Raw genomic sequence first — 17,962 nt, forward strand, 5'->3', positions numbered from 1 at the left:
TCAAACGAGGAGGCTGGACCAGATGAGCTCTGAGGTCTCTTTTAGGCCTTCGTCCTATCCAGGCCAACAAGGGCAATCAGACTGCAGTCCCACACCCATACCACCCTTTCCCTAGGATAGGAAACTAGTCCCTGCGCCTCAGCTGAGAAAACCCTGATAGCCTCATCTTCTCCGTTGGAGCAGCCCCCACTCAGGCCCATCTACCCGAATTATAATTCTAAAGATTGGAATAAAACCCCTGTTTCTTCCTTGTCCTACTCCTTGAATTAAAGGTACACCAACCATCATCTCACAGGGACTGTGAGGCCAGGGCAGGGGAAGGACAAAGTCCCATAGGTACCATTGGGGACGCGTTGCCCTACTCTAACTTATGCAGCAGTCCTGGAGTATGTGGTTTACAAGTTCCCTGGCCCCTTGTATCCCTCACTGGCTGAGCCTCAGGTGGGCTTTGGGTGAGTCCCTTGGCATCTTCAGCCTCTCAGATCCCAGCTCCCAGCCCTCGGGGTCCACAGGGAGCCACCAGTCACGAGAAGCTGAGTCTGGGCCAGGTGGACCCCCCGCTGAGCACCGATGACCGCTGCCGTCAGCGCCCACCTTGGCGAGGCAGGAGTCCTCCTCCCGCCAACTCCGCCCCTACCTCTGCTGGCCCTGATCAGGCAGCCCACTCCCCCGGCTCCATGGAGACAGCATCCCTCGACTACACACCATTTCAGTCTCACTTCCCCTGCCCTGCACACCCTCTCGGGCTCGTTTTTCCCTCCTCCACAGCTGTCTGAAGCTCATTTCCCGACCTCCTAAGACGTTCTCAGGCTTATTTCCCCCTCCCCCTAAGAACTTCTCGGGGTCATTTTCCCCTCTGCCAGTGTCTCGAGCTCCCAGCGGGGTTTCCCGACTGCGGCCGTTCCGGCAGCTGGGCAGGGAGGGAGAGGACCCCGCGGACCAGGACCGATGTCCAGCGGCCCCCTGCAGTCTCTGCGGACGGCCCTCTGTCCCCCTCTTCAAAATCGCTGGACTTTGTGTATTCTTACCCAGGAGGGCTCAAATACCTCCTCTCTATGTTCACTGCCTCTATGTCTTCCAGTTTTCCTCTTTATAAGAACTGAATGACTCTCCTTATAATCCTACACAAATGTAAAACATAATATATAGGATGAGCGTCAATCGGCATATACATAAAATATTTATGTTACTCTCCATTTTAATATATCATATATCATTATACGTTTATATAAGATTACATCATCCTGCTTGGGAACTAACTCATGTTACACACACACACACACACACACACACACACACACATACTTGTATGTACTCTCTCTTCACCCATGTGTGCTCACATATGGGCCTGCAGAGTCCCTCCTCTGTAGTTTATAAAGTCGTACTTACGCAAATGAATATGTGGAGAATCTATGACAATTCATGGATATGGAAACAGAGATTATATAAACATATGCACCCAGCTTCTTTCTCTTCATTCCTATGTACAGGAATTCTTTCTATCAATCCATTTACATGATTCATACTTTCTGTGCTCTCATAAACATTAGTAATCATTCTTTGTATTCTGACATATATGAGTACTCACATATTCACTCTCTGTTCATGTCTATGAGTACCCATGTTTTCTCTCTTCCTCTATACAGATGCTACCATATTAAACAAGTCCAACGGGCAGGAAGCAATGGCATTGCCCAGTCGACCACTCTAAGCCCCCAGAAGATGTTAAAGTAGGGCTCTGAGAGAAGCAGGTAAGGGTCATGCCCATAGTTTCACAAATGAAAGAGACTCACTCCACAAAAGCATGAAATTTACTTAGGGTCAGGCCCTGCTTAATGTACATCTCAGGTTGCCCCAAAGTTAGTGGTAGGAATGCGTGGCTCACTTAACCCCACAGTCCTAAGTAGACCTCTAGTTCTATGTGGAACCTACCCACCAGCTTATGGGAAGTGCCTTCCCAGGGACCTTCAGCGCTTGAAGTTTGTCTGTCAGGGGAGGGAGAAGCCAAGATGGAAGCCAGCTGGTCTGGCAGGCAGGAGACACCCTCATTCAAGATCTGGGTCTGCACCTCACTGACTCTGGGACCTCTGCCCTCCTCTTGGCCTCAGTTACTCTTTCCTCTAAAGAGGAGGTTGGATCAGATCAGCTCTGAGGTCTGCTGTAGCCCTCCATCTTATCCAAGGGCATTCAGATTCCACGCCACACATATCCGCAAATCGTACTCCCATGCTCACAAAAACTACCGCCCACAGCACCAGCTGGGAAAAAATCCTACTAGTCTCATCCTTTCCCTTGGAGCAGATCCCCCAATCGGAAATGTCTGCCCGATTCTAACCCTAAAGAGTGGAATTCAGTCCATAGTTCTTCCTGGAGCTGCCTTCTGAACCAGAGGTGCCAGGCCCCATCTCACAGGGGCTGTCAGACCTAAGTTTTTTTGGGGGGGGTGGGGGGGGCGAAAGTCAAGATCCTGAGAGGACGAGTTGAGCACCACTTCCCTACTCTAGACACCAATTCTGGGGTTTGGGGCTTATGGTTCCTGTCCCCTGGTTTGCGATGCTTAGGAGCCTGAGCCTCAGAGGGCTGTGGGAGGCTCCCCTGGCCCCTCTCTCCTCTCAGATACCTTCCCAGAGCTGTAAGTGTCCTCGGGGAGCCAGCGGTCAAGGAGAGTTGAGGTTTGGCAAGATGGATCCCAGCCTTACCCTCACCCCCAGAGCAGTGTCTATGCCTGGTGAAAATGATGCCTCGGTTTCCTCATCGGGACAAGGAAATGGCAAGCCACTCCAGTATATTTTCCAAGAAAACACCAAATGTGGTCAGGAAGAATGGAGAACGACTGAAAACAAATGAACAAAAACAAGGTTATTAATCCCTAAGATTTATACTTCATTAGGGGTCTTGGTGTCTTAGGTCTTGAAGACAGCTGAAATTGCCTTATTTCTTGCACATAATTCCTATTTTGGAGATGTCCAAGAGGCTGCGAGGATCAAAGAAACTGTCTAGTCCTCCTTATTATTGGTCACACCAATAGGAAGTTGACACCAAACATTAGGATGATATATAAGGGGTCAGGAATCTTCACGAGGAAAATCCAGAAGAAGAGAAAAATACTACAACTAAAAGTTCGACCTTGGGGGAAAATATGGCTTGGCCACAAGACTGAAAGAGTGCCTGGAAACAGAAGGAAGCAAGAGATCTTTTTAAAATGAAATCAAAATTGAAATAAAAGTCTAGAGGAAAAAATAGGAAGGACAGAAACATTTATTATGCAAGCAAACTGTGCTAAACATTTTATAGTTATCTCCTTTGATCTTCACAACAACATTAAGTTAGGGTCCTTTTATTCTTAGTAATACTGCAGAGACAACTAGATCAAGAGATTGTGAAGTTAGAAACGTAAATATTATCTGTTTCTCAGTTGGCTTATGTTTAAAAAAAATTCTTTTGTGGTCCATATTGTAAATGCTTTAAAAAGATGTATCACCTGATCAAAAGTTTGAACTGCTTTATCTGTTATAAACTGTGTTAAAAATAAATAAAAAAATAAAAATAAATAAAAATAAGTATAACAGGCATAAGTAAAATCAGATTTCTCCTTATGGTAACACAAGATCGCTCTCCAGCCACTACTCTTCACTAACATAACTGTGTGTCCTGAAATCCTATTCCTTAAGCTAAAGCAAAAGAGATTCCTGACTTTAACTTCAAAACTTACTATATACATCCTTGTTTCTCAAGCTCATTTATCCTTCTCTAATTATACTCATCATTCTGAAAGAATTAGATGCTTCAGGAACTGAATTTTAAACGTATAAGTTCAACCACTAATTTAATTCTTGCTGCTTTGTACCTAATTTGCAGTCATTTCATGGCATAAGCAATAAATTAGCTTACAAATGAAAATTTAGTAGGCCTTCTAAAAATCACTCAAAGATTTATATAAAACACTACTTCCCCAAAGTATTTCCAAATAAAACATACCCAAAAGAATGGAAAAATTGAAGACTATGCACAATATCGCATTGGAAAAGCAACTGACCTGGAAAATGGATGTAGGAAAGATTGAAAAATGATTGGACTACCTGAAAGTCATGATCAAAAAAAAAGCCTGGACATCATCTTTCAAGAAAATATCAAAGAAAAATACCCAAATGTTCTAGAACTATAGGGTAAAACAGAATTTGAAGGAATCCACCAATCACCTCGTGAAAGAGATGCCCGGAATAGTATGTACAAATTTCAGAGTTCTCAGGTCAAGGACAAAATATTGCAAGCAGTCAGAATGAAACAATTCAAGTATGCTGAAGCCACATTCAGGATAACACAAGATTTAGCAGCTCTACAGGAAAGATCAGAGGGCTTGGAATACCTTCTGGAGGGTAAAAGAGCTAGGATTACAACCAAGAATCACCTACCCAGCAAAGCTGACTATAATTCATCAGGGGAAAAAATGAACACTCAGTGACATGGAGAATTTTCCAGCATTCTTGAAGGAAAGACCAAAGATGAATAGGAAATTTGATTTTCAAATACAAGAATAAAGAAAACCATGAACAGGGAAACAGGAAAGGGAAACCATAAGAGCCTTAATATCGTTAAACTGTTTACATTTCTACATGGGAAGATCATATTTGTAATTCATAAGACCTTTCTCATTGTTAGGGTACTTAGAATTACATATAGACAGAGGGCACAGGAGTAAGTTGAAAATGAAGGGATGATATCTAAAACATTAAGGGATGAGAAAAGAATGTACTGGGAGAAAGAGAAAGGGAGGAGTAGAAAGGGGTAAATTATCTCACATAAAAGAGTCAAGAAAAAGCTTTTACACTGGTTGGGGGAGAAGGAAGAAGTGAGGTGAGGGAGATTCTCATCAGAATTGGCTCAAAGAAGGAATAACATACACACGACATTGGGTATAGAAATCTATCTTGCCCTACATGAAAGTAGGAGGGGAAGGAGATACGACAAGGGGGGGCAGTGACAGCAGGGATGGCAGATTCAGGGAAGGGGTGGTCAGAACCAAAACAGTTTGAGGAGGGACCGGGTGAAAGGAGAGAGAAAGAGAGAATAGAACAAACGAGATGGGGGAATAGGATGGAGGGAAATGCAGTAACTGTATGAATAGTAACTGTAACTGTATAGTAACTGTAGGAATAGTGACTATGAAAAATAAGTTTGGAGCAAGTGTGTCTGATAAAGGCCTGATTTCTCACACATATAGGGAACTGAGCCAAATTTGTAAAAGTGAGATCCAATTCCCATTTGATAAATGATCAAAGGACATAATCAGTTTTCAGATGAAATAATCAGGTCAAGTGGGAGGAGGGAGCCATTAGAAGTAAACACTTCTGGGGAGGGACAGGGTCAAAAGAGGGAACAGAGTAAATGGAGGACCGGATAGGATGGAGGAAAATATAGCTAGTCTTTCACAACATGACAGTTATGGAAGTGTTTTGTGTCTCGACTCATATATAACCTGTATTGAATTGCTTGCCTTCTCAGTGTGGGCGGCTGGGGAGGGAGGAAGGTAGAGAATATGGAACTCAAAGTTTTAAAAACAAATGTTAAAAATTGTTTTTACATGCAATTGGAAAATAAGACCTACAGGCAAGACACACATACAAGGGTATAGAAATCTATCTTGGCTTACTGGAAAATAGAGGGGAAGGGAAGAAGGGAAGGGTGTGTGTGTGTGTGTGTGTGTGTGTGTGTGTGTGTGTGTGTGATAGGATCGAGGGCAGATTTGGGGAAGGGGTAGTCAGGATGCATGCTGTCTCAGGGTGGGGGAAGTGGGAGATGGGGAGAAACTTTGGAACACAAAATCTTGTGGCAGTGAATGTTGAAAACTAAAAATAAATAAATAATTTTAAAAATTGACAAGGATTTTCAAAAGAACTAAGGACATCTGTCTGAGAGGGACAAGTCAGGAATTCTTGACATAAACCAGCATGACCCATTGCTGGGTCAACCAGAAAGGACTGTAGACAGGAATGTACTGCTAAAAATTAAACGACCAGCTCTCCAGAAGAAAAATGTATGGCTAGATGTACTTTTGTTGTGGTGGTGGTGGTGGTTGCTCATCAGCCCCAACCCAAGTTTTGGTGGGTACATTTTTAAGTCGAATCTGCGATATTAAAATTTTTACCATCCCTTTCTTGTCTTGACAAGCACGAAATGCAGCCCTGATTTGTAGCCTTTGCAGATTTCTGAAGTATGAACGCTCACGCTGAAAATGTAATTCTCGGCCTCCTAAGCCAAGCTCAGTTGGTTATGGGCGTTTACTAAAGCAGTCAGGCCACAGCCTTGGAGAAAGGCTATTCAGACACACCAGTGCCAACTGATTGTGGGCTCCTTGGTCAGAGGGTGGCTTCTGGAAGGGCCTGAACAGACAGCGAGAACCAGTTTTCATCTCTGATGAACGCCTTTGGGGATTACTCTATGGGAGAAGGTCAGGCAGGGACCTCAGGAGGCCTCAGACTCAGGCCTCTGTCCAAGATCGGTGTTGCTTGTGTTTTAGGGTCTCTATGTGCCAAGAAGGGGCTAAAGGCCCTCTGGAGTCTCTACCAACTCTAGGTCTCTGATTCTAAGTAATGTCACTGAAGGGGTCTGTTCTTGCTGCTTGCTAATGGGCCCAGAAGGGGTGCACGGGGAGCCAGCTGGTGTGAGGCGGTCCCAGGACTGAATCTGACCAGCGACAATGAAGATGGTGTAGTGGGGCAACGATACCCGGGCCTTGGTCAAACAATGGCCAATTCATCCCTGGCTCCTCCCAGCTGATTGGCTCACCAGGGCAATTGCTGCTGAAGGGAACCTGCAGCTGGGGTCTCTCGCTCTGAGGAAAAAGCCTCAAAAACAAGGCTTGGTGGCTGTAACAGAAATCCTGATGAGACATCCGCACTCCACCCCCCTTCCCAGGAGGAAATCCCCAGCTAACCTCTATTCCTCTTGATAGGTGGTATCAGCAGATGCCAGTCCTATCACCTCGACCCACTAGCTGCAGCTGGCCCTTGAGACCACCATCAAGACCCAGTGGGATCACCTTGAAGGAACGGGATTGTACCCCCCAAACACACAGCATTTCTGAACCCGTCCTGTCACTGGGAGGCCTAGATGTTATGGGGTCAAAGTAGAACAACACCAAGACAAAGGCCAAGCCCACTCTTGAAGTGAGAATAGGTTGGGTGGGTCCTTGGGGCCTACTAGAGCGAAAGGAACCCTAAAAAGACACCCTCTCTTTGCAGCAAACTCAATACATTCTCAACGCTTGTAGAAGAACTTTGAAAGAGTAAATTTTTAGACATCCGTCAATACAGAAGAGGGTTTTTGTGCCATCAGCTAATCACATGTTGGAATCAGCACAGAAAACCTCAGGCATTGGTGCACAGAGACAAAACGGGGAAAAGAGAAGCAAGAAGGGGCAGGTATGCAGCCCCCGTCCCAGCTACGCCTGTTGAGGTGGCCACTTCCACAGCACTAACAATGTTCCATCAAGGTCTTTGGTCAGTGGGCAGTCACCCAGTAGGTGCGGAGCCACCAGAATGCCAAGTAGTCGGCGTGCCATGCGGTCATCTAGGCAGTGGCAACATTTCATGTAAATTGTGGACGCTAACAAGGGCCAGGGCTTGAAGTGAGAAGAGTCTGGACCTCATGGTCTCTTTCTTCCCTGAGGTACTTCCTATGTCAACAAAGCCAGATGGGGCTGGCTTCGCCTTCCTGAGGAGGCCTTTAACCCAAGACCCTTTCTGGAATAATGGGGCGTTTTCCATATCCTAGTACCGCCTGGACCTACACTGTGTCATGGCTCCTTAATGGGAAAGAACACGCAGACGTCCTGCACTGTACTTGGAGTGGAAGCTCTGTCAAAGTCTGCTCTCCTGTTGTATTTACAAGCTGCGCAGTGCAGAAATTCCTTTCTGAGGGTCCGCTTAATCACTGGTGGGGACCCTGAATCTGAAGGACACAGACCACCGTGGATGGTCCTGACACAGATTTACGCCTGGTGCACTTTGTCTGAGGCAGCGCGATTTAATATCCGGCCCGTGGATCCACGTCACCGTGAAAACAATAAATAATAATACGATAATAATAAAAACTGTTTGCATTCAGCCTGTCAGGTGTGCTAGCACGTGCAAGGGCGGAGGGCTACGCCCGGGGGAGCCAAGGCCCCTGGCGCACTCCTTTCCCGAGCCAGAACAGGAAGGAAGGCGAATCGAGTCCCGGCAGGCTGGGGTGGAGCTCGGAGCGGGGAGGGGAGGGGGCGTGGCTCACACCCTGGCTCTGCGCACGCGCACTGGCGAAGACCGTGGTTGCGGCTCCACGCGGCTGCGCAGGCTGCCTGTGGCTGTCGAGTGCTTCCGCCCGCGGCTGCCGAGGCTGCGGCCTGGAAGGCTTGGCCCACCCGGGTCAGAGGAAAAGCGGCCGCGCAGCTTCTTCTGGTCCGACCTTCGCGGGCCCTCATGCAAAGGTAAGGTGGCAGACTGGGCGATGAGGGGTGCATAGACGCTTGCTAATGGATTCCTAGCCTCAGCCTCGTCCCTTCCCCCCACCCAAGGCGGGCTGGGTTCATGGCGCGGGAGACTCCTTTTTCCCAGAAAACCTCCCCAACTATGAGAGCAACTGCATGGGACGCTGGCCTGGGACAGTGCCTGGCCCGTAGTGGGTCTCCGTAAACGCTAGCTGGCCGTTTTCTTTCCCGACAGCCTCCTTTGCCGAGACCTCCCTCCTCTCCCCGCCCCCCCCCACCCCCCACCCCCGCTCCTGGGCCTTCCCTGAGGCGGAGGGAAAAGCTTCTGAAGGTGTATCTCTCGGCCATCCCCATAGCGAGCAAAGTCCTATCCCCTTCAACCTGCAGCTGCCAGGCGGTCATTCAGCGTCGATTAAGTAAGTCCCTACTCTGTGCCGAGCACCGTGCTACGAGCCGGGAAGCCAAAAGAGGCCCCAGACTGGAGGAGATGGCAGTCTGAGGGATGGCGGCAGGCGGTGAGGGGTCCAGAGAAGCTACAGACGAGATAAGAGGGGAAGGCCCTGGAATGAAGAGGGCTGGGGGAAGGCTTCCAGTCCTTCCCCAAGATGGAAGCCAGTAGCCAGAGGTGGGAAGGGAGAGCTTTGCAGGCTTGGGGGATAGCCAGAGAGAATGCATGGAGCCAAGAAGTGGAGGGAGGGCTTCTTGTTCCTGGAAGAGCCAGGAGCTCAGTGTCTCTGGGGGGAAGAGCGTGGCAGTGAGGACAAGAGAAAATGCTAGGTCGTGGGGTGCCAGAAGCCTGGAGAGCGAGGAGGGGGCTAGGTGAGGGAGGGCGTGGAACGCCCCCAAGAGGAGGATGTCTCGGATTCCGGAGGCCTTGGGAAGCTTCTAGAATCTGAGTGCGAGAGCCCCGGAGTTCGGTCAGAGCCGCGCCCGAAGGGAGTCTCCTTAGTGGCTGAACCTAAAGGGGACTGCAGTGGGGGCCGCAGGCACGCCAGCGGGCTATTGCAGTACGTCGTGGGGCCCTGCACCAGGGAGGTGGCAGTATCAGAGCAGAGAAGAGAGCATGCCTCCGAGAGCTGTTGCTAAGGTAGAACCGACAGCCCTTGGCAACAGGCTAGATATGGGAGGGGCGAGAGAGTGGGCGGCGGAGGAGGACTCCTCGGTTTCAGCCTGAAAGACTGCAGGTTGCTGCTGCCCTCTGCGGCAACAGGGGAGGGTTGGGGGCGGGGGGAAGATCACGGCTCGGTTTGGGATGTGTGAAATTCAGCATACTGAAGATGGCTACCAGGCAGTTGGGAAGTCAGCAGGGGATTAGGGCTGGATGGGTGGATTTGAGAGTCATCACTGGAGATGGCAACTGAGGGGAGGGTTTGGGGGAAAGAGGATGATTCGGCTTTGACTATGTTGAGCTCAAGCTGTCTGTCTACGTGGCATTTGGAATTTCAAGAGAGCCATCCTATATGACAAATGATAGTGGTCTTTTCTAGAGAGGACTTCCAAAAGGGTCATCACCGTTAAGTGATTGGTACGTGGAGAATGTCCAAAACTCCGTGAGGTGCAAGACCTCTGGAGCTCCCCCCCTCCACAAAGAGGAAGCTTGGGGGTGTCTCCTCCTATCTCCGCCCTACTTGGTCTTTCTGACTTTGGTGTGTTTACTTTTGATTTTTCGATGTGCCCTTGTCCTCTCCATTTCTATTCTTACACTTCCTGTGGATGGTTTTTCTTGGCTCTGCTCCGGCAGTTCACAAAAGCTTTTCCCATGCTTCTCTGTACTCATGACCCCCATCATTCCTTACAGCTCAGAAACATTCCGTGAGGTTCACATGCCACATTTTGTGTAGCCCTTGCCCAGTAGATGGGCTTCTACTTTCTTTCCATTTCTTAGCTGTCAGAGAAAGTGCTGCTGAAAATGTTTTGAAGTACATGGGGACCTTTTGCCATCTTGATGGCGTGGATGTGGTTGTTAAGTCTTTTTTCAGTCGTGTCCAACTCTTCGTGAGCCCATTTGGGGTTTTCTTGGCAGAGATACTGGAGTCCTTTGCCATTTGCTTCTCCAGCTCCTTTTGCAGATGAGCAACCTGAGGCCAGCCAGGTTAAGTGACTTGCCAGCTTCACACAGCTAGGAAATATTTGTCTGAGGCTGGATTTGAACTCAGGAACATGAGTTTCTCAGACGCCAGGAGCTCTGTCCATCACAGTCACACTGAGCGGCCTTTACGGATGGTTTTCTTGGGGTAGAAGGCCAGCAATGGGGTCTTTGTTTTAAAGAGTGTGGACATTTTTGTCACTTTCTTGATGCCATTCAGTTTGCTTTCCAAACGGTTATACCACTTCGCAGTTCCACCAACAAGGCAAAAGTGTGTGTTGTCCTTTTCTTTTGCCACTTTGCAGAGTATGAGGTCAAACGTCAGGGTTGTTCTGATTTGTGTTTCCTTTGTTATGAGTGGCTTGGCGCTTCTTTCATGTGGTTATGAATACTTTGCAGTTCTTCCTAGGATCACTGAATATCCTTTGACCATTTATGTATAGCTGAATGACAAATGATTATACACATATGCACATATACACACACATCTGTGTGTGTGTGTGTGTGTGTATGGAGAGAGAGAAAGAGACAGACAGAGACAGAGAAAGAGGGATAGACACACAGCTACAACAGGGAATCACACCTTCACGAAATTTACATGAAAACTAGGTTTATTACAAGATAAATGAGCATGCATGTGGAACCCAAAGAGTTCACAATCCCCACAGAAGCTTGTCTTTTAATAACAGCAGGCCAAAGAAGGAGGGGAAAATACCCATCTCTACTTAAAGGAGAGTGGCATGGGAGGAGGGAAAGAGCAGTAGGGGTGGGAAAAGGACAAAACCCCTCCTGGAGGGGAGGAGCCAGGCAGCACCAAAGCCCACTTCTTTTCCCTTGGGAACTAATAGACCGTGAAGATAGGGTGGTCTGCTTATCTACAAAGGTCCCAGCTGCACAAGCAGTTTCCCATCTAATGTGGACTGACTGGCACCTGTTTTGCTTCCCAAAGACACACGGGAAGTCCCGTTTGGGATGTTAACAATAACTTTTGTTCCCTTGGGGGGGAGGTTATTCTTGGCACATTCAGGGTCTCCTGCATACTCTGGGTCCAGTGTTTCTGCATAACATGGCAACACAAAAAGGCAAGGTGGGAGGACATCTTACCATTATTCAGCTACACGCGCACACACACACACACACACACACACACACACAAACACAAGAATGCTTATATGTTTTACATACAAATCTCTTACCAGAGAAATTTGATACAAATATATTTTTTCCCTATTCAACCACTTAACTTCTCATCCTCAACTAATTAGTGTTGTCTATGCAGACCCTTTCCAGGTGCAAGTAATTAAAGTTATCTATTTTATCTTTGTAATTGCCTCTATCTTTTGTGTGGTTAAGGATGTATCTCTTACCCATAGCTATGAGATATACATGATCTGTTTCTCTTCCATTTTTTTAAAAAAATATCATCTTTTAATATGAAAGTCACATTCATTTAGAAGGTATTATGGAATAGACTATATGGTACTGTTCTAAGCCTAATTTTTGCCAGACCACTTTCCAACTTTCCCAGCAATTTTTAATCAGATAAGGAATTTTTTTCTAGGTTATTAATGTCTTCCACATTTTCAAAAACTGGGTAATTGAGTTTCGTTATTTCTGATGCACTCTTGTTAAGTCTGTTCCATTATATCTCCTTTTTTTAAGATGGTTTTTGATGACAGCTGTTTTATAATACAGTCTGTGGTCTGGACGTGCTACTTTTACCCATTTGTCTTTCTTTCTATCATTTGCCTCTATATTCTATATCTTTTGTTTTTCCAAATTAATTTTGTTATTATTTTATCAAGCTCTGTAACACATGCCCTTGGCAATTTGATATAGCATTGAAGTATTATTTTAGTAGTTTTGTCATTTTCATCATATTGGCACAGTCTAGCCATGAGCACTGAATATTCTTCTAGCTGTTTAGGTTGTTCTTTATTTCTTTAAGGACTTGCAACTGAATCTATATGTCTTTTACTTGCTTTCCGAGGTTGATATCCAGATATCTTATGCATTTGGTTGTTATTTGGAATGAGAAGGTGGAAGAGGTCTTAAGGGCAGAACAGTGTTAAAGATGGATCTTGGGCAGAGCCCCACTGGGGTGGGGAATGGGCAGCAACCCTGATGCCATACAGGGTAGGAGATAGTATAGAAAAGTGGCAGAGGTCTTCCTCGCCATCCTCTGTCTCATTGGGAGGTGGGGTTAGCAGAGGGCAATGATGATAGAAGTGGAATGAATTGGTAATGGTGGGGATGATAATGTTTATGATTCAGAAAGTGTCCCTTCATGGTCCTTCTGGTGGATGCCTCTGTGCTTGGCCATTAGATTAACCACTTCGTGTAAAAAAACTCTTATTGTCTGACTTACTCTTGTGGTAAGGGAGCTTCTTGTGCATTGTTCCCTCTTGTGAACTTTGTTCCAGCAAATGCTTAAGAGGAGTAAATAGCATTTTGATGCTTGTTTTGAGGGAAAAAAAACAAGCAATTCATTACAAAAACTCAGGTTTCTTGCATTGGAAGAAATGAAATTACATTTCTTTCAAATGCAAAGAGAGGTTTTATTCAGATTAAAAAAATATTCTCTTTAAAGTGACAACTTACAATGTATTGTTTTTCAAGCTAATGAAAGCATTAAAAAATAGCTTTACAGTTTTTTAACACATTTGATCAAGATTTTCTCTGCACTCTGGCAAATCCTGTCTGCCAATATAAAAGCTATAAATACATGTTCATATTATAGAAATTGGCACGAGTTAAAACAGTATTGAATGTACGGACAGTGAGAAGTTAGGCTGCATTTTCAGTTTCTTGTTTTGGCATAATTTTTAGGTATGAGAAGCTTTATTTTATGATACTAAAGCATATATCTGATTTTATTTTCATTGATTTACTACATTTTTAGCAATACACAGTGCTGATTTAGGAAAATCTCCGTGCGGCGGTTCACTTTAAAAAAGCATCTCCATTAATAAAGCAAAATGTTTTGAGAACAATTAAAAAAACTATTTGCCTAACGTTTTTAAACAAAAATATAAATTTTATTTTTTTTAATTTTTGATATTGACATAATTTGCCTCCAAATATTTTTCATATTTATACATTAATCTTCATATCTCTAACCTGCAAATTTTTAAAAAATCTGATCAGTTACTCCTTCCATGTAGAAGTCATGCACTTATCTGAAAATACACATTGCAATGGTCTTTCCAAGTTTGTCGTTACTTATGACTAATGTTGCCGAGTTCCAACCAAAACTTTTCTGTACCTTGTTCATCGCATTTGATACTCCTTTTGCAGAAGAATAAATATTGTTTAAATATTAAACACTAATATCCTCCTAATTGTTGACCAAGAATAGAAATCCTTGTTTGAGCATTTATAGTAATTCCCTACATTTAGTGCCACAAATGAAACTTTGTCACAGCAGGATGACTATTGTCAGGTAGGATTTGGTGTACTTTTATACAGTTTAAAATTTTAAAAAAATTCACAGGTTTTATGCTGCACTGAAGAAATGCCAGATTAAGAAGGTAGACTGGGTGCAGGGGGGAATTTTCAGTTAACTTATTTTATACAATGGAATATGATGAAGTAGCCATCTTTGACATTATGTCAACTAAGGAATATAGTCTGAATGACTAGAATTTAAGCCATCAAAAGCCTATATTCATCTATATTCCATGATAAGATGGCAGTGCATTACTTGTTTTTACAATATAAAATGTATATGCTATGTGCATAGGTAGGCATAATTCAATCTGAACTTTCTAGCCTAAGGGTCCAACTTGAGTCAATAAAAAACATCAAGAATTAAGGCTGATGTGTTATTTTAAAAACTTCTTCATCTGGGCACTGCAAGGGTTTCAGCCTTGTGTTTTACTTTCCTTTATGAGCTTTTACTGTGTAAGCAAGTATGGAAGAAAACAGTTTCAGTCTTAACAGTTAGCTCAGTTTTTAGGTTAGAGAAGGCATTAACGCAAATATATGAAGAGCTGAGTGTAGGTTACTTTATCAATAAAAGGCATTTCTTATATTTTCAGTTACATCTAGCAACAAATCTTACAGTAAAAAATTTTCCCTGATCAGTACAGCCATCCATAATTTTTTAAATGTCATCCTACTATATTTTTAATTTCCAGAGACTCACTTTGAACATTTTATTTAATACATCTACTCTGAAAAATTTTACAGATGAAAACAAATAATGGCTGATGGCAGGAGCAAAATGCCTATTTTAAAAGGGCACTATTAATCTCAATCCAAATTTTAGCACTATTCTATTTCCATAAAAGGAAACAGTCATTTGGGAACCTTATGAAAACATGTGTGACAAAACTGTTTTTTATGTACAACTTCACTTGCTATTGAATAATCCAATTATTGCTGTATTTCTAGCGAAGCAGTATGTTTCAAGTAACAACATAATTTTAAATCTAATTTATGAAGGAAATTATTTCCATGTGTTCCAAGATTATTTTATGGGTGAAAATATTTCTGTTTAATGGAGCATAGGTGAAGCATTTCTACATTTCCCTACATTTCAAATTTGTGTAAAACAGAAAGCACCATTCACAATAAAAGGCTGCAGGATGACACAAACCAGGTAGCCCAGTTTAGTCCATTACACACATATCTTGGACCTTAAATCTTACAATTCACACAAGCTAGCTTGCATACTTTATTTTCCTCATTTTCCTTAGCAAGAGAGGAAACATCGAGGTGCATAGTGTAAGGCTATTCATGTAAATGCTGTAACATTCTGACATAGCAGAGAACATATTTATAAAGCACCTGGAAAAATAGTTATGCTGTCCCCAAACTGAATATTGTCTCAACACCTCACTTTTGCAGGGTTTCCTTCAAATGTAGGAACGCACTGATCACAGGATACTGATCCCTTTATCGCATATTGAAAGGACAGGAAATAATTCTTGTCACAGGCTAACTTCAACTAAGGTGGAATGAAAGGTATATAGGAGAGAAACTGAGGTCAAAGACAATGAAAAGTAAAGAAAATACTCTAGAGCACTTAAAATGCAGTTGGGACTAGAGTGATTTACCCCATTAAATATCATACCTGTTGTAACTAGAGACAAGTGACAGTCTTTGCAATAAAGCCACTTGGGACCTTAAGCAACAAGCAACTATAACAAAGTGAGAGAGGAGTAAATCAGATTATTCAAAAGAACTGGAAAAATCTGCGACTAGATCCTGTGAGTTGGTGTGCAAATAGGTCTCTAAGAAATTCTTATTTTAAGAGGTTATTGGCCATCCCTCAAAAGACAGTAAATGTTATTATTTAGAAAACTATTGCCTATTTCTTTAATGGCTGAATGCCTCTTTGGCTAGTATTTGGAATACAGAGGGTTTAGTTCTAAACTTGATGCATTTTCTATCATTTTTATTTGCAAGCCACCTCCCCCTCCTTTTTTCTGAATTGTGCTACTCTGGCATATTTCTGAAATGAGGTCAGTATGGGATATATCTACAGAAGAAGTCAATGTTAGGGAATATGAATATTTTGATATTTTTTAAAAAAGTTGCTTTGCTATTTTTTTCCTTCAGTCTTCAAATTATTTTTTAACAGTTTTCAAAGACATATTCATAGCAGCTTGAAGCATTTCTTCTTTGGTTATATCGTCACCTGGATCAATTTCAAGGGCATCTGCACTTGTAGATGTGGTATCTGTTCTGGCTGCTGTTGCTTTTCAAAGTAGGCTTTTCTTCTCTTTTGTAGTTCTTCTGAAGTAAGAGATGGTGAATTTGTCCCTGAGGGCTGTGGAATGTCTTCCGAAATATTATTTCTGGAACCACCTTGCATGCTAAGTCGAAGTGCTCTATGCAGATCTGCTTCTTCATCTTCCATATCAATTTCCTGTCGACTTAGTGCTAGATAGAGCTCTTTGTAGATTCTCTTCATCTTCATCTAACATTCTTGTTCCATCATATGTGTAATTTACTTCTAAAGAGTACTCTAGGTCTGTTTTCTGTACTCTTTGATCTTTGAGTTGGGCTAATTCTTCTACAATGAGTTTTGGTCTATGCATTTGTTGTATCCGAATCATCTGCAGGAGCTGGTCAGCTTCACAGTCTGGTAGGTCACCCTTAACAACAAATATGGAAGAACCCTCCTGTTGTAACTGAGCCAAGAAAAGTGCAAGGTAAGTATCTGATATTAATTCTGGACCCGTCAAGAGAGAGTTTAGGTTAAACCATAGTTTTCCTAACTTTCAAACCGTAAACCAATGTTCCCTCTAGTTGCATGTAAATGATCTTTCATTTTTGAATAGAGAAGAAACCACTGTCATCCACATTTCCTGAAGGCTGCTGGGAAAATGTTCGATAGTCTTCACTAGTGACTCCTCCCTCTGCCATCCTCATCCTCTCTTCTTCATCTAGCTGATGAGCAATAGAGGACAATTCCACAGTGCTAAAATATTCCCCTTGCAATAGATTATTCAAGCAGTGTTGAGCACAGAGTGAGCCTTCTTGCTGTTAATTTTACAGATAAGGAAACTGAGGCCCAAAGAAGTTCCATAGCTTTCTCAACGTCAAACAAGTATTAAATGGCAGAAACAAGATTCAAACACAGGTCCTCGGGCACCAAATTCAGTTCTTCTTTCTCATGGAAGATGGACTCCACGTTTATTTGTCTCATGAAATTATTTTCTTGACAAAAAAAAAGCTGGCAGCCAAAAAACTGGAGAAAGCAGAACCAAGATGCCTTATGCTAACAGTCTTAGTGCTGATTTAAGCTTTAATAACTTTACAAGTAGAGAGGCTACAAAATTAAAAAAAAAATCAAAGTTTAATAATTTGAATTGCTAAAAGGAGCCCTCTCTCCACAGAATTAACAATTGGGTAAAACATTGTAGGAGTGGTTCAATTCATAAGAAGTCCAGATCAAAGAGATAGTGGGCCATGATTTAATCACTTCAGAAGTATAAATGCCATGGATCTGTAAGAAAAACAACATTTGAAAGGTTAATTGTTTAAAATATTGGGATGTTTCTCAATAAAAGTCAGTCTAACCACCATTTTGTATTATGCCTTGTTCTAGAGGATTTTTGTGTTTTATGAAAATTTTCAACTCCTTTTCATTCAAAGGATTGCATTTGTGATGCTACCATTAAAGCCATCCAAAGAACAAGGTTTTGATGCATACGCCACAATTTTGACATGACCCTGGCCACACTGGAGAAAGTCTAGTACAGACAGATCAGATGGTCAGGTTGTACCGGCAAGGTGGCCTCCTCTACAGATCCACTGTTCTGAGAGGCTGTCATCCAGAAAGTGTCACTCACAGAATACATGATTGCAAGGTGCCCTGTCTTGGTGAAAAATGGTGTTGTTCAAACAGATTCAACCTCTGCAGCTCGAAAAGCAAAATTTGGCAGCACTGCTAAGTAAGA

General features: G+C 43.5%; 1 protein-coding gene and 1 pseudogene across 1 annotated transcript in view; one reads left to right on the top strand and one right to left on the bottom strand.

The window, feature by feature from the left end:
- The first annotated feature begins 8,285 nt into the window (after positions 1–8,285).
- The window catches only part of LOC140516432 (protein bicaudal D homolog 2-like), a 29,481-nt gene continuing 19,804 nt past the window's right edge, over positions 8,286–17,962 (top strand). Inside the window, exon 1 of the mRNA XM_072627396.1 lies at positions 8,286–8,464. Coding sequence (XP_072483497.1) covers positions 8,457–8,464 — 8 coding nt within the window. The 5' untranslated portion in view covers positions 8,286–8,456. The remainder of the gene's footprint in view (positions 8,465–17,962) is intronic.
- Positions 16,099–16,699, bottom strand: LOC140516433 (ataxin-3 pseudogene; annotated as a pseudogene).

This window comes from Notamacropus eugenii, chromosome X, assembly GCF_028372415.1.
Source record: "Notamacropus eugenii isolate mMacEug1 chromosome X, mMacEug1.pri_v2, whole genome shotgun sequence".
NCBI classification, from domain to species: Eukaryota; Metazoa; Chordata; class Mammalia; order Diprotodontia; family Macropodidae; genus Notamacropus; species Notamacropus eugenii.